The 20,352-nt window shown below is 34.5% G+C and overlaps 1 protein-coding gene across 1 annotated transcript; it reads right to left on the bottom strand.

Annotated features, from left to right (window-relative positions):
- Window positions 1–1,659: 1,659 nt before the first annotated feature.
- LOC146747186 (uncharacterized) lies at window positions 1,660–16,365 on the bottom strand. The gene is made up of 15 exons (XM_085498309.1): window positions 16,220–16,365; window positions 15,172–15,395; window positions 14,916–14,965; window positions 14,388–14,490; window positions 12,913–13,039; window positions 10,901–10,977; window positions 10,016–10,093; window positions 9,360–9,431; window positions 8,457–8,534; window positions 8,240–8,371; window positions 7,596–7,673; window positions 6,971–7,042; window positions 6,040–6,102; window positions 5,205–5,252; window positions 1,660–2,205 (listed from the first exon to the last, which is right to left on the bottom strand). Exons 2-15 carry the CDS (start codon window positions 15,373–15,375, stop codon window positions 2,137–2,139), a joined length of 1,251 nt encoding a protein of 416 aa, XP_085354435.1. The 5' UTR covers window positions 15,376–15,395; window positions 16,220–16,365; the 3' UTR covers window positions 1,660–2,136.
- Window positions 16,366–20,352: the final 3,987 nt, after the last annotated feature.

Genomic DNA, 20,352 nt, shown 5'->3' with positions numbered 1-20,352 from the left:
GAAATGTGGTAAGTTGTTTGCCATGAATGTAATATGAACTACTTTAAGTCTCAATAGAGATTTCACAAAAAACAACTTATTTAACTAGATTAACTTCATGCACAGAAACTGATTAATAAAATTATTTTTATACAGGATACATGTGTGTAATAATTCTTTACATTTGTAAAACCTGTTGAGCAAACTCTCTTCTAACCTATTTCTAGACATTCTCCACACACATCTGTAAATCTATCAAATGCCTGTCCCTTTCGTCTTCAGATTACAGGTTTCACTGTACAACCAGAAGGTATACATTTTTGCTGTGATTATACAACTTCAAAATTTGGGCTTAGAGTAGTCGTAACAGTAGCAAAATGTCCATCATCGTCATAAACATTTTCTGTGGACGTGATAACTCAAGATAATATTCAGCCGATCACTACTAAACTTGTATATATATCAAGCAAGCTATGATGTTCATTAGAGACTTCTCATCCATATACAGGAATGTATTTAAATGAATGATGATATATTACACGTCATCATTTACGGCACTAGGTTGGTAATATACTGCTGGAAATGTACACGAAAACTGCATTAATAGTTATTGATCCACTCTTTAACATAATTAATTTCATCTAATTTATATACTTGCCCACCAACATAAAACGTAATATTCAACAGGGTAACATATGAATCTATGGAGTGCTTTGATATTTTATGCAATGGGGAGGATTTGTAAGGCTTTTCAAAACACAACTTATCTGAATGATTCACAGTCAATTCGTCCCAATTCACTTTCGTCCCAACACATTCGTCCCACAAGTCGATTCGTCCCAATTCACATTCGTCCCACGAGTCGATTCGTCCCAATTCACATTCGTCCCATTTCACATTCGTTCCAATTCACATTCGTCGATTTATTAAATTATTAGTCAGCATTACGATCTTGAACAGGGTCAATTTCTATGCCAACTGTTACTGACACGCTAACTAATAACTCCACGTTGCGTGAACGGTGTATTTGTATTTATTAACTAATAACTTGTACGTTGAATGTCCGGTGTATTTGTATTTATTAACTAATAACTCTACGTTGCACGTAAGGTGTATTTGTATTTATTAACTAATAACTTGTACGTTGAATGTCCGGTGTATTTGTATTTATTAACTAATAACTCTACGTTTCACGTAAGGTGTATTTGTATTTATTAACTAATAACTCTACGTTGCACGTAAGGTGTATTTGTATTTATTAACTAATAACTCTACGTTGCACGTAAGGTGTATTTGTATTTATTAACTAATAACTCTACGTTGCACGTAAGGTGTATTTGTATTTATTAACTAATAACTCTACGTTGCACGTAAGGTGTATTTGTATTTATTAACTAATAACTTGTACGTTGAATGTCTGGTGTATTTGTATTTATTAACTAATAACTCTACGTTGCACGTAAGGTGTATTTGTATTTATTAACTAATAACTCTACGTTGCACGTAAGGTGTATTTGTATTTATTAACTAATAACTCTACGTTGCACATAAGGTGTATTTGTATTTATTAACTAATAACTACGTTGCACGTAAGGTGTATTTGTATTTATTAACTAGTAACTCTACGTTGCACGTAAGGTGTATTTGTATTTATTAACTAATAACTCTACGTTGCACGTAAGGTGTATTTGTATTTATTGACTAATAACTTGTACGGTGTATTTGTATTTATTAACTAATAACTCAGCGTTGTACGTAAGGTGTATTTGTATATAACGTCGGCAAAAACAAAATGGCGCAACGAACAATTACGCATGCCAGTGCATGACGTGTACGTGAACAGTTCGTTGTTTGGATGTGTTTGTGCTTATTTGGCGAGTTAGTAGGGGGCTAACCTTAAATCTGACGAATCGACTTGTGGGACGAATCGACTTTGGGACGAATTAACTTGTGGGACGAATCGACTTTGGGACGAATCAACTTGTGGGACGAATCGACTTTGGGACGAATTAACTTGTGGGACGAATCGACTTGGGACGAATGTGATTTGGGACGAATCCACCGTCCCCCATCTGAATACATTTACATACAATTAGTTTGCAATCTATTCAATCCAATAACCCACTTTGCCGTGGCGATTGTAAATCTGGAATTGAATTATTTTCCAGCACAGTGTGGGTAACTGAATCCACCACATGCTACAGCCACGATGATATAAATTATCACCTGCAAAGAATAAACAAACAAGTGTTCAGACGGTGCTCAATAATCAATATTAGGTTTGAATTTTGATTCCATGGTGCTGTATATAAGTGTGTGTAACACTGAGACTAACATATAAGTGAATAGGAAGTAGAATGTCCCCGGGGGTGTCACTCTATATCAAAACCTTACACCATGTGCGTTCTTGCTAAAAAAATAATAGGTCCCTAGGGCTGGCAGCACATTGGCAAACCATACCCCCATACAAACCTTACCCATTGCGGACGCAATGTAAATTTAGTACCCCCTAGAGCAGACATATTGAAGAAAAAAACACCCCCTATTTCGCTAATAACAGATAATCAAAAATCTGTAATCAGCCAATACACGTACAATATTAACAGCCGTCGGTTGAAACTTTACCAGTATATTCACCTTTCAGTAGTGTGTATATAACAACATAAAACATATTCAAAAATATGTAATCAGCGAAACCAGGGTCTGACACGTACAATATTCACAATTGTCTGTCAAAACTTGATCAGTATATTCACTTGACCAGTATTTTTAACTTTCAGTCGTGTATATAATACCATAAAACATTTTTCGAAAATAACGGGATTTTAATTAGTGAATGGTTCGTTTCGCTAACTATAGATAATTGTTTTATGAAGTTTTATACACGACTGAAAGTTAAAAATACTGGTCAAGTTTCGTCCGATATTTGTGATTATTGTATCTGTAATTTAATAAGATTCTGTTTCGCCGCGTGATTGCAGATTTTCGATCATCTGTAATTAGCGAAACAAACCGTTTACTAATTAAAATCCCGCTGTTTTCGCCAAATGTTTTATGGTGTTATATACATGACTGAAAGGTAAATATATTGATAGAATTGTGAAAAGTTTTCTTATTGATGCCATGGATTATAGAAAAGATTATGCAGATTAGATTTATTTTCTGTATTTAACCATAGACCTTTTAAAGTCTATGTATTTTCTTTAAGTTTTAAAAGTTTTATTTTTGTTTACTTCCTTTAAGTTTTAAAATGTCGTTTTCTTTTTTCATTTATTTAGTATGTGCATTTTCCAATAATTATATTGCAGCTCCTAATTACTTATTAGTGAGCCCCCGATGTAAAAGGGTAGCAACAACTAAATAAATAAATAAATAAATAAATAAATAAATAAATAAATAAATAAATAAATAAATAAATAAATAAATAAATAAATAAATAAATAAATAAATAAATAAATAAATAAATAAATAAATAAATAAATACAAATACTGGTCAAGTTTCGTCCGACAGTTGTGAATATGTCAGACCCTTATTTTGCTGATTACAGGTTTTCGACTATCTGTAATTAGCGAAACGAACCATTTACTGATTATATTGTTATTATCGGCAAATGTTTTATTTCGTTATATACAATACTGAAAGGTGAATATACTGGTCATGTTTCGTCCGACAGTTGTGAATATTGTACGTGTCAGACCCTTGTTTCGCTGATTACAGATTTCGATTATCTGATTAGCGAAACAAATCATTTACTATTAAAATCCCGTTATTTTCGGCAAATGTTATATACACTACTGAAAGCTAAATATACTGGTCAAGTTTCCACCGACAGTTTTGTACGTGTAAGAACCTTGTTTCGCTGATTAAAGATTTTTGATTATCTGTAATTAGCGAAACGAACCATATACGTATTAAATATTATTATTTTCGGCAAATATTTTGTAAATATTGAGCATATAAAACCCATATTCACTGAATACAGTTCAATTTTTATTAGGTGTGTTATCCTGTTTCGTTTCGTTTCTTCGATTACAATAAGCCTTCTCCGTATGCTCGTGTTGGAAGTGGCGGGTAAGTCCCGGTGAGAAAGTTTGCGGCCTAGTCGGGGCTATGGGTCCGCCATTGGGGGCCTAGGGAGGTGTACGAGAGTGGTTGTTGCAAGAGAGGGCCTACAGCGGGCGCAGCAACCCTGTGAGTTTATTTCTGGGGCCTATTGCAGACATTAGCATTTTAAAGGGCCTATTTGCCTCCCGCGCGGGCCCGCTCTAGAAGGTGAAAAACACCCCGCTTTCCCACTAAATTTGGAACGCACATGGGGTAGTAACAGCATATAGAGTGACCCCCCCGGGAGAGTGTCCTGGAACCCTTGACATCCAATCAGGCAAGTCTTGCAACACCAATCTCTCTTTCCAAGATTCAAATCATCCACTGAATGATATAATGACTCACTTTAACAGCGAATCTCAACGGGAGCCATTACAAGAGAGTTTGACAATCAGGACAGTCAAGTTGATGATGTAACTGAATCAGTGAAGCGTGAATCATGACATGGGTGGTGTAAATAATCGACTAGAACATTGTATGGCTGAAATTGTGAATACATGTGTATTGTGGAGACAATTAATGCGAGTGGTGACATGTGAAATGAGTTACCCACTCTCCCGATTAAACATTGATGGATGTACGTGTTGATAAAAGTTGGCTTTGATTGCACATTCACTAGTACTGTTCACTAGAGTGTGTTAGTGATGGTGATTCAGAGCACAAGAAGTGTTTGGTATTACGCTGAAATATGACCAGATGACCTGTTAATAGGTTAGCTTAAATTGATGACAATTATGTCCATGGACGATTCCAGCATGAAATTAAATCCACAAGTAGGTTCAAGGATCAAGGCACGCTGCCAATACACAAGTGGCAAAGTGGATCTTGTCTTTTATACAGTTTGACAGCTATTCATGACGGTAGAAATATATGTGCTGTAAACTAAAAATCCTGGTTCAGAGTGTCTCCTGCAAATTACACTAAATTGAATTATACTATAATTTCTGGCTTGGTGTGTCATGTTTTTGTTAAGGGTTTGTGTTTGACCAATGAGTCAGCTCTAAGTCGATTACAGTTCAATAAGCAGCTTCTTTTATGTCACCAGGAAGTGAATTCTAGTATACTAGTATAAGAAGTTGGTCATTAGATTATTGAATAATTACTTATTAATAATACTTACTGCAATTATTATAGTCAAGATGATAACTAACATTGGCTTCAGGAAACTCTGAAAAGAATATCAAGAGTTGCATTTCAAGATAATGGCTGATAATAAATCATGACTCAGATGCACGTAAATACCAATTAATAATAGTAATAATCACCATAATGTGGGAATCTCATTGGCAACCATATTGCCATTGTACAGACACCGCCCTGGGAGGAAAAGCCTTACAGGAGTGAAGGTAAGAAAACAGAAAATTGTTTCCTCATACGACTGAAATATTTCTTATTATTACTACTGCATTGAGCACAATGCATTCTGGTCCAGTGCACTGGAAGCAAGTAATAAGCTGCTTATATTATGTAACATTATTTACATAATTAAATACATATAATGCATAAGCATTGTTCAATCAAAGAACGTAAGGATATACCTAGAACATGTTGTAGGTATTGATGTAAAGGTGTGACATTAAATAAATTGAAACTCTCTTTTGCTCAGGTACAATTTTATTATTGTTTTCACCAAATTGAATCGTATCCGATCACCAATTCGTACAGGAAGTATTGAATGCAAATAATTAAATATATAGTAAGTACGGAAAACATTAATTAGTTAGCAGGTAAGTAAGAAAGGAAGGGAATATTTAAAATGTTAAAATACATCTAATTATAATGCAAAAACGAAAGTAATCAGTATTATGGAATAGCCGACACATCCATATATCACAGTTTATTGAAATATCATAATTGGTCAATTGTGTATGCAAATTGGGAAATAATATTCATAATATGTGTTTTTTTTAAATAAAGACTGAATAACAAAAGGGCTAATGTACTGTTTTACCTACATATGAAGCTTCTGGATTCTTATAACCTAGGAGAGGTTCACGTTCACTATTGTCACGTTTCCCCTAGAATGAAAAGAAATATAAGAAATGTGGTTAAAAAGGTCCAAGTGATGTAGTAGTAATGTGTCAAAACCAGTTGAGTGTTGAACATGTTGAAAATAACAAATTCCTTACAACCGACACAAGTAGAGCTATCCAAAGCCGTACACCTTGAATACACCTTGGTCTGACATGTGCACGATGTCGTTGGCGCGACTTTTGTTTAAATATATATGTCTGGGTATCTTATGTCCACTATAAAATAAATAAATATTTCGTATGATCTTCGCCAGAAAATGTTATTACTTAAACTATGTTCTGAAGGGAAAAGGATAAAGGCACGAAAATATAAATATCACTTATATCACTATTTCTGATTTCGGATAACCTTAAACACTCCAGCTATCGATAGAAAACAATGTTATTAATTATCACCAAATAGTTCAGAAGGTATTGTATACAATTATTTAACTAATAGCGAATGAAAAAGACAAGTTAATTGAATTTGACACTAGTTATGTAAGTATTTTGTTTTCATTATATAAAAATTATTTTCTTGAACCAAAGATACAATGCAGGATTTATATGACCTTAGTTATAATAATCCATATCCAGTCCATAAAAGCAAACTAATTATCATACAAATTAAAAAAAAATAAAACATTTATAATATTGAATATAATACATATTTTATATATATGATGCCATTGCGTGAGAGAATCAGACTGCAGTCACTTTGTATCTGATAGTGAATGATCTATTATTTCCCCCAAATTACTACCATAAATGATTATGAATCGATAGCTCTACTTCTCTACTTGTACCAATGTGTATACGCTGCAGCATTTATTCAGCGATATCATATCACATTTCTCCCAAACATTTCACTCACATTTGATGCTTCTTGAACACTACCAACTTGGTCTTCAATACTGGATTCACTTTCATGTATGTCAAGATTACTCTACAATAAAAAAAATAAAAGATGTCATGTGTTTAATATATTTAGAACAATTGACAACTTTACCAATTAATCAATCAACCAAAGAAAAGTCAGATACACCTTATGTGTGTCTGAGATATGTAGACAACGATTACAGTTGACAATTAAGTTAAGATTTCTCATCATAGGATAGATTCTCTTACATCAGATGATTCTTGAATATTAATTCCAATATTAATTGATGAATATTTAGATATAACTTATGTTAGATTGAGATAATTATGTTAATTAAAATGCACACTGGTTATGTATGTTAATTGCTATATATATAACATGATTCAATATGTACCTCATATCCTTGATACAAAACGGTGGTTGTTCAGATACAAAAGTAACATTTTTAAATTTCCCTTAATTATGATGCAATTAGGTAATGAGTTTTCAAATATTTGTGGTTGTGAAAAATCTAATACATCTATATACCACATTTTATTGATTTTATGATCAATAATTATTTTAACCAGGGATTGAATTGTTTCCATCATTCTTAACAAATCAAGGATTTTTTTCTTACATCTGATGGTTCTTGAATATTATCACCTCGATTGAAATATTCATTACTTGCTTCACTGTCGTGTCCGTCGATTCCCCCCTACAGTGAAAATGATAAAAAATATCTTTCAATTGAAATACATGTATTATGAACTTAATGATACAATCAAGGAATTGAAGTACAATTGTATTTTACTTGTGTGTATAATGTGTTTCCTTGATACTAAACAGTGGTATCTGGGTTAAATTACCCACTAATAATAATGCAATTAGTTTTAATAGATTGTGGTTGTTAAATAAAGATCGTAGATTGTGAATTATCCGATAGATTGAGGAGTACAAAAATATATTTTCCCATCATTCTTAAAATGCGGCGGTCGTCGAGCAACGCATGCGCAAGATACGTGTCTCATATATGAGCAAAGATGGCGACTTTTAATGTTACAAAGCTTTACTTAAGTCATTTCTTTGGTGATTGGAAGGTTTCGAAAAGTCACCAGCGGTAATTAGTTCACGTAACGCCCAGGTCGAAACTCGTACATTTGATTTCTACTAGAAGATCGCATTGGATTGTGGTAAAATTAATGTTTATCAACACAAATGCCGCACATGCGCGGCACGACGACTACTGACTGCCCTATAATATAAGCACATTGTTTCACTTACATTAGTTCCTTCCTGAAAATTGTTACGCTGGTAAATGTCTTCAATACTTGCTTCACTTTCATGTCTGTCAAGGTTGTTCTTCCATACAACAGGTAAAAGATGACTTTGTATTGAAATAGGTATTTTATGAACCTATTAATTAATTTAAACTAAAACAATTCACAAGCATTCTTCGATTAAGATTAAATTTACATGCAAAGAGCATAGTTTCACTTACATCAGATGGTTCATAAATTTTATCACTTTGATTAATGTCATCAATACTTATTTTACTTTCCTGTCTGTCTAGGTTTCTCTAAAAATATAAAAGATGTATTTGTATGAAAATACTTATGCTTTGAAACTATTAACTTAATTGAACCAATAATCATTGTTCATGCATTCTTTTATCAATTCTGTTGATATGATGCCACTGGGTGAGATGTTCAGACATCAGCATCCGGCTTCTACATGCAAAATAGCCTTTTTCAAAAATACTTTGTGATTTTGAATTTCTTAAAATTACTTCTATAAATTGATATGAATTGACAGCTCTACTTCTGTCAATGTTAGTGTACCGCAGTTTTTTTCATCGATATCATTTGTCATTAATTTTGTAGGCTAATGTAATATGTTGTTTTTTCATGGATAAATCGTATATTGGTAACCATCAATGTATTTAAATGGGAGTTGTATTTTCAGATATTGTAATGGTGATTCCTAATTCTTTCTTCTAAATAATTTCTGACTAATTATTTAATTAGTCAACAGGGTGACCACGTTGTTACTAGTTATCTTACGTAATTCCACATTACACACTTATCCTGACTGAACCTTACTATATAAACATTTTGAAATCAGTATTAACACAAGTGGAAAATTATATCGATATTTGGCTAAATGAAAGGCGTTAGAATTAGACTCTTCGACGTAATATAAATAAACTCAGTGTTGAATTTAACTTGAACTTGACACATGCATATGATTTGAAGATCTTGTGCATGCGTGTGTGCATGCACCTTTTTCATATATTTCAGATTTTTGTGGAATATCCAATACATCGACACAGCACATTTTATAGACAACTATTCTTAGCAAATGAATGAGTTATTCTTAACAAATGAATGATAGTTTCACTCACATTTGATGCTTCTTGAACACTATCACCTTGGTCTTCAATAATTGCTCCACTGTCATGTATCTCAAGATTTTCCTACAATAAAAACAATAAAAATCAATCAAAGAAACTTTACAAATATGACAACAGTAATTAAGGAAGAAATGAAATATTTAGGTTAATTCAAATGTACATTGTTATGTATGTTAATTCCAACAACATTCAATGCATACCACATACCCTTGATACAAAACTGTGTACAACGGTATCAAGGTTAAATTTCCCTTAATTATTATGCAAATAGGTATTGAGTTTTCAAATATTTGTGATTTTGAAAAATCAAACACATCCATATACCACATTTTATTGAAATTCTATGATCATTTATTTGCAAATTAGGAAATAATATTTCTTTCAATCTGTGTGCTAAAGATACGGAGACAAAGGATAAAGCCATTAAATACTATTGAAATGTACATTCGTTATGTATTCTATTTTTATGTATAACATGCTTGATTGATACAAAACAGTGGTATCAGGGTTAAATATACCCTAATTATAATTAGTTTTCATTGATTGTGGTTGGTTGTTAATTGTAGATTGTGGATTATCCAATACATCAAGGACTACAAAGGAAATAGTCCTCATCATTTTAACATAAGGAGTTTTGTTTCACTTACATTTATTTTTTCTTGAACATTGTTACCCTGGGTAACGTCTTCAATACTTGCATCACTTTCATGTCTCTCAGGGTGGCTCTACCATAAAAAAAAAGACAAAAATAAAATTTATATTGGAACATGTGTGTTATGAACCTATTAATTCAACTGAAACTGGACTGAAATAACAGGCATTCTCCAATTAAGGTTACATTAACAAATAGCTTCCATAAAATAATTTCATTTGCCTGTGTTAAATACTCATGTATTATGTTGAATGTCTGTGAACGATCGTAAAGCAGTAGTGATGATAAAATAACAAAGGCTCAGCGGTGTAATGTCTGGTTGGTAAAATTATTCATATGAGATTATTTAATAATTATCAAATACCAGTGATATAGGACGTATCATATTAGTATTCATTCATTTTTTTCTTCAATTTTTGATCGATCTCGTTTTAAAACATTGCGATGAGTTAATAATACGCACTGTGAATCTATCCTTGTAAAAAACAACATTAAGGCTCATTATAGGTGTAATCTACCGCCAACCCAACATCCCATAATTTAGACCAGTTGTCAGATAAGGACAAAGCTTACGTTATCTTAGAAAACGTATCAAAAGCGATTAAAATATTTCACTATCCAGAGTGTTTAGGGCGTTGTTTACATCGTCAAAAACAAAACAAGTCATAAATTAAAACCACAATTAACTCTATCTAACGGCATTTTATCTCAGCTTGTATATATTCCACAAGATTTCTCGTAGTAGAGCTTTATTATACACATAATGTACAGTAAATTGATTTTTGATTTAGTGTAATGTTTTTATATAATTATGCGGAACAACATTTATTCTTGAAAAATGGACCAGAAAGTATACAAAATCAGCTACTAGTATACTTACATCTTCTGTTTTATAGACGGTAATTTTAATTTTACATTTGATATGTAATTGTACCTCTCCATCTCCCAATAAGCTACCTGTAGAGAACAATTATACACATTAACGTATGACTGTATACATTCGATTAGTATATACGTCTTACATAGTCAATGGATCACTGAATTCCTATTAATTTGGATATTTTTGGTAGTTTCAGCACAAATACGTATGTGATACAAACGGATTTAGTCATTTAAAATTTCCCTAGTATTTCCATGCACATATTTGTTTCACCCATGCCTCGTAGCGATTTTCACAGGTCGTGAAAGTAAGTCGCATGTTTATGGATCCACACAATAACGCCATATCTTTAATGGAATTGTGTGAAATAAGGCGATCCGACAAATCCGATTTTTAATTTTTTTATTTAAACATCGAGAAACAGCAGGCACATTCTCTCCGGGTTTTTTTTCGCTTGTTTTAAAAAAAATACTTTTGGAACTAACGCGCATATCGTTTCGTATTTTTTGGTCTAACACTAATTGGTGTTCATAATCTAGTATGCAAATGAACACGCACAAATTACGACGACTGCGGCAACTGTGAAAGAAAGAAATGGGGTTAACGAGATATTCAATTCGTGGCCCTGCAATATCCGATTTCTTCGTTTATATTATTTTTATTTACAACGTAAAGTCAAATAATCCTCTATATATAAGAGTGAATCACATCGATTCAGGTCTATACTAACACATATACTAGTATAAAGTGATGTAAAATTAATTTAGCTCCGCTGTCAGATGACCCAGCGGAGTTGTTGGTATGGGGTATGTCTCTCCGGCGTCGTCCGTCCCGCGTCCCGCATGAAGTTTTCCTTTAAACGACTTCTTCTTCAAAAGTACTTGACCAATTACATTCATATTTGTACCAAAGGTACTTGGGGGTGGTCCTCTGTCAGATTTGTTAAATTTATTTTCGACAACTAGTTCGAAACCGTAAGTCCAAATGCTGTCATATTTCCAGCAATGATACTGGCGTGATACTCTGTCAGATTTGTTAAATTTGTGTCAAAATATGCAAATTTGGACTTTTAGTGAATATTTTTGTTATTTTTTTTATTTTCGACAACTAGTCCGAAACCGTAAGTCCAAATGCTTTGATATTTGTAGCAATGGTACTTGGGGTGGTCCTCTGTCAGATTTGTTAAATTTGTGTCTAAATGTGGAAATTTGGATTTTTAGTGAATATTTTTGTTATTTTTGGTAAAATATGTTATTTTCGACAACTAGTCCGACACCGTAAGTCCAAATGCTTTCATATTTCCAGCAATGATACGTGGGGTGCTCCTCTATCAGATTTGTTACATTTGTGTCAAAATTTGGAAATTTGGATTTTTAGTGAATATTTTTGTCAATTTTGGTAAAAAAATGTTATTTTTCGACAACTTGTCCGAAACCGTAAATCCAAAATCCTTACATATTTCCAGCAATGATACGTGGGATGGTCCTCTGTCAGATTTGTAAAATGTCTGTAAAAATATGCAAATTTGGATTTTTAGTGAATATTTTTGTCATTTTTGGTATTTTTTTTATTTTCGACAACTAGCCCTAAACCATAAGTCCAATTGCTTTCATATTTCTAGCAATGATACGTGGGGTGGTCCTCTGGTGTCAAAATATGCAAATTTGGATTTTGAGTGAACATTTGTCTCATATTCATTTTCCATGATAATGAAGACAGCGGAGCTATTTCGACCGTTAGGTCGCTTGTTTTGCTCTGGCTGCCGCGAAAGATAAATGTGATGATGTTTTTTTTCTTACTGTAGATGCAGATAACAACATTGATGGATGACTGTAACAACATGTTGTGTTGTCACTAAATTGCAACATGGTCGCATATTGGTAGCTATAGTGCGCATGCGTGTGGTGTGTAATCGTTGACGGTGTAGAGACTCGGACGTGGTGTGTTTATGTGATCAGTATACAACGGGGAATGAGACAATGACTTAAATCAGAAAATATTTACCGACTTACCAAGATCTTTCATTGTTAATTTTCTTGCTTCATAATCTATCTTCTTTTCTAACGTCGACAAATTATCTCTGCTGGTATCTTTAGACAAAAAGTCAACAGCACCATCTACAGTGTCGCTATATTGCGCCTTGGACATTCAAAAAGTGTAAATGTAGTTAGGAAAGAGTTCTAATTTCTCACTTTTCATCATGAGTGGGATCGAAAATGAGTCGATAACACTCAACCAATTACATGTGTGGGTCACTTGGAGTTGACTAGAAAATGGCAAGCCGACTTTACAAATAGTTTCAGTGAGCTAGTTGGGTTGCAATTATTCCCCCCAAAACCTGACTTTATTTCAGTCACTGCATATATAGTCTATGACACAGGTAATGTAATTGCAAGAGCATGACATGGTCACCCAGCCTGAACTAGTATGTATGTAGGCACCCGGCCATCTCTCAATCTCCTTGTCATCGTCACTACAGAATAAATAAAGAAAGTAACCTCATGGCATGGAATGTATTCTGATGCTATTTGAATATTCTCAGTTTCAGTTTCGCCATGGATACCAGAAGGTCAAAATAACAACTACATGTGCATGTTGCTAGGATATGCCTGCAATGGGATGAGACAAAGAAGATCTTTTTGATTTCACCTAGCAGCAAGCAACAACCTGAAGTGGTGATGGTTCCAAAATACATGCAACTTGTTGGACAGCAACATGGTTGGACAGAATGCTTATTAATGTCTTCGCAGACGCTATAGTATTTTTATCTTTACAAAGTAAGGTGAGAAATGAATCGTTGAAATGGACGATGTGTTGATTTCATGGTGACCGAGTTTCAAAGATTTAAGTATTATTATAGTAATAGATTAATAAAAAATAATACTGATCGATTTATTTGGATTTTCAGCCTTCAAGTGTTAAGCAAACGATTCTAAATACATGTAGTATTGGATGTGCCTATCTCATTTTATGTTGCTGTATTAGATTGTGAATACCCGAATAAAAACGAATTTCAAACGAATTTTCAAATTATGCGAATTCAAAGGTCAATGCAATCTGTGCATTAACTGTGGATATTTGGCCAAGTTTTCTGTTTTATATTTGCAGCAAATTCACTGGTATTTACAACACTACGACATAATGCAGTCGAGAACACTTTGTGCTTCATATATTACAGGTTGGTGGATTGCCCATTATTGTTAAAATAATTATAGCTATCTACAATAGAAAGTATGAAGAAGTTAGAATCTATAAAAACGTTTGCAGGAAATCCCATCATTTAAGACTTTGAACCTGTAAAATATGTTTAAATATGTCAGAGGTGTTAATCGATGCAGGGATTGTCTGTGTGTCCATCTAATGTGTTATTCTAATATTTGCACTGTGTAAAACAATAATTAGGTCAAAAACATGTAAAGAATTAACCCCTTTAGCACATTTGTTTAATTTTTAGTGGCACTGAAATATTAATAGTGACCATACATACCATTCGTCCTTGTAAAAATTCAGATAATTCACTATCCTTTTCGGGGAAATAGGGAAATATAGCAGTTCGATCACTGCGATACTTTGCATATTTGTTGTTAAACCTAATAATAAACAACATCTACTGGTAAATTACTAATTTCAATTCATTTGTATGGCTAGAAACATAAAGTGAATGAAATGAAAGCTGAATAGAGGTCTGTCAACTTTGCATAAATCAATCTCACGGTAGTGGTCGTACAAAGTCGGTATTCGAGCAGGTAGCAATAGACATGTACCAAAAGAGGCACATATGAATGTGGTTGGATGTTATATATGTTACCATTCCTACTCAAATATTGATGCTAACGTGTTTATCATTCAATGTGTATGCATATCCGCCTATAGTAGGGTGTACATAGTATTATGCAACTAATAACGCATTTTCAAGCTGCAGACTAGGTAAGATTGTAAGGTAAGATTGATAAATCATAACACATTTGCTGATGATAAAAATACAATATATGAGATGGAATTATACAGTGTTTACCGGTGTTTTATGTCTTGAAGATAGCGGAATGCGTTTGCTATTTCAAACTCCTGCAACATGAAGTAACAAATTATTAGAGATATCTGAGATTATGCCAGGTGTACGAATATGATAAATTAGTTCGCATATGCTACTGCATCACTCTTTAAAGACGTCCATTTACCGATCGTTTGAAGCAACATGTGGAATACCTTATCCCATCACCTGAATGTAACAAATTTCTTCAAGATCACAAGGACACTTAACCACGACTTACATCGTCTGTTATACAAAGATACACAATGTCATCTTTTGAAATGTAATTGATAAAATAATGATCATCTCTGTATGTCATCATTGCATCTTTGTCCGGAATCTTCATCAGTATCTGTTCTGTCACTTCCATGAAGTTGCCCTGGCAACTGGCATATTCAGCTATGATTGTGGTTTTACTGGCAATAACACCAAATAAAATAGACATGGTGATGTGGTACTTTGAGGCTGTAAGAACAAACATTGATTTTACACAACCCATTGACTGGTGTCAAGAACGAAATAATTGATTATTGAATTGGAAGACTGAAGCGAGACACATCAGCTAAAATCACTTGTCTGGAGAAGTATCCACTGAAATTCGAAACGGGTTCAAGTGAATTTCTGGAATCTAACATTTAGATTTTCGCGTCATTCCAATCGTTGAATTGGCGGTAAGCAATCGCAATGTAAAGTTTAGCCAGGTTTAGCTGTGATTCTCGAAATTGTGCCTCTGGTCACCACATCTAGTTTTCAACAATAGAATTTGGATTTTAAGTGAACCGTGCGCAAACCAAGATGCTATTTTCAAATTGAGACTGTTAATAATAATCTTGTTGGTCACATGAGTAATTGAGTGATTTTTTGAATTAGCGTGCACTACCCATCCGTATCCGTAGTTTCAGATGTTTTGGCACTGAAAGTGGGCATTGCTGTTTACTTGTTTTTGTCTGGTAATATTGTCGGTTCCGTTTTTGATCTGCTATCATGTGTTATGCAAAGTCGACTTACTCTGCAGCGTCGAATGTGTTTGTGTACATATATACCTATAGTTCAAAGGTCAACAAAAATGAAAACGAATTTAAACATGAAAACGAATTTTAAAAAATGAAAACGGATTTTCCAAATTTGAGGAAAATTCATTTGAAGAAGGTAAATAGTTTTAAACAATTGTTTTTTCTCAGAAACGAAAGTAGGTTTTAAAAATCAATTTCAGAACCAGCAATGTCGCCTGAGTGGAAGTAATATAAATTACACATTTACGAATAAATAAACACGAGATTTGAACTCACAACTTGGCAAATCCACCTAGCCACTTCAACCATAGGTAATTGCAACAGGAGTGTATAATTGAATTATCCTTAGGGTCATATGTCCACAAGTAAACTATAGAAAGTAAAACAAAAAGGTATGCAACTTCCGTATAGTTCTGGATAGCGCCACCACCAACGAACACAAAAACAATTACTCCCAGACAAGCTCCGCCCATCGAATGCTATTTCGTGGAAATGGCGAGCGAGTTAAAGGGTCGCATACTGAATGTGCACAATCATCATGTACTTTTGATATTACATGTAGTTTACCAAGTTTGACAAATTTATAAACATTGGCGTGATTGTCTTTGTATTGAAACGTTGGTAGTCAAAGCCATAGACTTGGTGCCACTGCTTCGGTGATTCAAGTTTCCTGGCATGGGCGCTATCGGCGACTTAATTCAATAGCCGAGAAACACGGTGGGGATATTTATTTACAATCGTTTTCACTAAACATTGAACAATCAGATTGTGGTAAATGTTGATACATCAGAGCAAGTACCTAATGAAATTGCCACTGATTTTATCACTACTAATCAAAACATTATAACTGTAGCCTAAACATGTTTGATACAATGTATAACTGTCTGTACTCAACTCATTTACATAAAATGTTACGTTTGTGTGTGTCCCAGTAGTGTGTCCAGACACCCAGAGCATATAACGCGGGAAAGTCGGGAGTACATGTAATTTGGTGACAAAATGCAGTCTCATAATTCGACACACAATTTAGTGTACGACAGAAAATTGTTGAACTTTACTTAAATTGGCTGTCGTGTAGTCAACTTGCACAACAAACTAGGGTGTCAAAAAGTACTACGAATAATATATGCACTAAACTTATTACTAGCGGTGATGTTTCAGCTGGGAAGCACGGACGAAAACATGGTAACAGAACATGCTTGACTGGCAATATTTTACAGCATATTGAATTTTATAAACGGCGACAGCCTAGTATTAATCGGCGTGAAATTCAAAAAACAAAATGTCTAGCGCAAACAATAAAAGAGAGAATGGCGCCTTGGACTCAGACAGGTATACATTGTATCAAAAATGTTTATGCTACAGTTATGATGTTTTGATTAGTAGTGATAAAATCAGTGGCAATTTCATTAGGTACTTGCTCTGATGTATCAACATTTACCACAATCTGATCGTCCAATGTTTAGTGAAAACGATTGTAACGTCACAGAGTCAAGAATAATTTCTCGTCTGTAAAAGATTTTTCAGAGGGCAGGCTAAACAAAGTGGCCATGGTGAAATCCACAACTGTCCGAGTGCTTCACCAAAACAACGCATTTGAGGAAGTGATAATTATATCCACGTAGTAAACCCCGGAAGCACTGCATGCTGGGTAACAGGTAACATAATTTGCATTACTTGCATGTCCTTGAATTCTAGTGTCTAGAAATTGTGTACACCGTCAATTTTAAAATCACAAACTGCATTTGAAATATGTGCGAATGATATTTATTCCGTTCAAAAAAAAAACATTTTCACAATTTTCAGTGGAAGTTACCTTTATAGGTCTATTTCGGCAACACCATGTCTTAAACTCGGTTTGTGTAGACCTAATACACTTACACCTTGAAAAGTAAATACACTAAATTTAAAAATCGGAAACCTAAGAAATAAATAAAAATATCATTTCGCAGGACATGTTTTTTTTTAATGTTTTGTACCCAGTGAGAGTTCTCGACAACGAATGTTACTGCTATCTCTCCTGCATTTTTGACACAGAAGCCATATTCATGTTTTATTGGGACTACACATGTGACATGGCTGTGTGGACATCTCTATCAAATGGCAATTTAATGCGCTATCCTGGCGTCAACCAGGCTCGGTCGAACACAAGCACCTGCGGACCTTAACCAAGGTTCCCACAAAGTCGCATTCGTTAGTGAATGAATCTTGGCCAGTGGAATTGGCCTTACCATTGAGTCTGTGGCACACTCACCCAGGGTATGGGTAGACCCTTCTGGTGTTCAGCCTAAGGTTGGATTTGATCTACCGATCATGAGTCAATATATCGACTCGATAATACGGACGTTGATTTCGGTACCTACTACTAATCATTATGGCCAACCAACAACGCGCACCCAAACAGTTGTGAAGGGAAGGAGAATATTCCGTCAGACTTTGTCAGCCGCAATGCGCCAGAGTGTACCAAATCAACCTGTCAGATATGCTCATCTGCAAAGCGTGTGGAAGAGTCCATCGCCATGAGCACGTCTGTTGAAGACATATCTATGGGAAACAAATGCAACCAACAGAACAGTCCGGCAAACGGTCCAGTCAGAATGATTTGAGACGCATACATTCCCATTATACCTAGGGAACTCATCCATCTAAAAAGTTAACTAGCATTAAGGATGATAATCGCTATGGCAACACCTTTAATATTGCTAAAGACAGTGGCGGATCCAGAGGGGGGGCAGGGGGCCATGGTCCCTCCCAAACGCATGACGATTCATATCATCTGGATTACGCATAGCTTCTTTGCGATTTACGCTCCGTATATCTTAAGCGAAGCTTGGAAAACCCCCCCCCCCCAATACATTTTGCTGGATCCGTCACTGGCTAAAGATGGCCTACTTGTGTAGTCAAGCGCAACCCATTCACTCCATCACGTGAATGTATTGTAGTGCCTCAACAGGTGTTAGATGGCCTCCTGACAGCAATCCATATACGCCACCCATAACGTTACCAGAGTGTCTACAACTGCGTCGTTAGGACAAATCAAAAACACAGTTGACATCGTCACTAGGGTACGTGGTACTTTGGCACCAATGAAACAGATGTTGTGCCAACAATGCACAGTACAAAGTACAAACAACTACGGTAGTCTGGACAAATCTTAACACAAAGGTTTATATTACATCTATATTGGTATTCAATCTTCCTTAAAACAAACTTTATGTCACACACGAAGGTGATGTCGTATTTTAATTCATTTCATAACCCATGTTTTAATTTCTATTTAACTGATAACGACCACGTAATTTACGGCACAGCAAAGTGTTCGTTGCTGGTGTTCATAGTTCACAACGTTGGTTATTTTATACTAAGTCTTGTTAACATTTTATTATTATTTTCTTGGCTGGCTTGACCCCTTCAACTGCTGTGCGTGTAGTAATCATTCATTAACAAAACACAGAGGAGCCAAGTTACACACAGTGCATTTTTAAATATCAATTATCAAACACATTGTGCAACACTGTTATGAAATGCATTTTAAGTAGAAACTATTTCCTGGAAAAATCAATTACCAAGGAAATATCACCTTGACGTACATTCTAACGCAAAACACACAAGATTACGAAGTCCAAAAATTGCCGCGATTAAAAGATAATACACTAAAGAATGGACACATATTTATATCAGCCCGAGTTATTGGGCTGCAAGCGGCAGTTTACAATCACACGAGAGGGAGTATGTCAGAGAGCTAACCTGGCGCACATCTTGAAGGCTTGAGTATTTTTTGTTATTATAAATGAAGACGTCACAAATAGTAGTTTTTGTATTTGATAATAGATGACATAAGAGGTAATTACATTACTTACTCGCCTTATCCCGTATACCTGTCTTCTTGGTACGTGTACTTTAGCTTGTAAATGCAGACTGTTATACTTGCCTTTTTGTCAAAACTATATATATAGAAGATTTAAACTGTTATTGAAAGTATCGGGACTCCAGGTAATAATAGTACCCAATTCAGCAATAGTGCTCCTCAGCCAGTTAAAAACTTGCCCACGAAATATCGACGTTGAGGTGCCTTTGGCAAAACAATGACTTATACTTTCAAATTTGGTATAATGGCCAAAAATACTAAAATTCTGGGTCAAAATGTCCGACTAGATCATAACACGGGGGTCAAAACATACCTGTTCAATACAGACTGCGTTTTGGGGTCCAATGATCGGTAAAGGGGTCCGCATTCACCACCTTGGTTGTTATATTTATGGTTTAGTCATAAATCATTGATTGAATCATATTTACATTGTTCATATAGGCAACTTTAAAGTGTGAGATTTGTTATGGTTAATTTGCGTTTGTGAAGACACATAAATGAAATTTCGTGAACGTCGCTTTGAGCCCGATGAAATTACGTT

The sequence above is a fragment of the Saccoglossus kowalevskii genome, chromosome 4, assembly GCF_978046115.1.
Source record: "Saccoglossus kowalevskii chromosome 4, keSacKowa6.1, whole genome shotgun sequence".
In the NCBI taxonomy this organism is placed as follows: Eukaryota; Metazoa; Hemichordata; class Enteropneusta; family Harrimaniidae; genus Saccoglossus; species Saccoglossus kowalevskii.
This window is presented reverse-complemented; position numbering and strand designations above follow the sequence as displayed.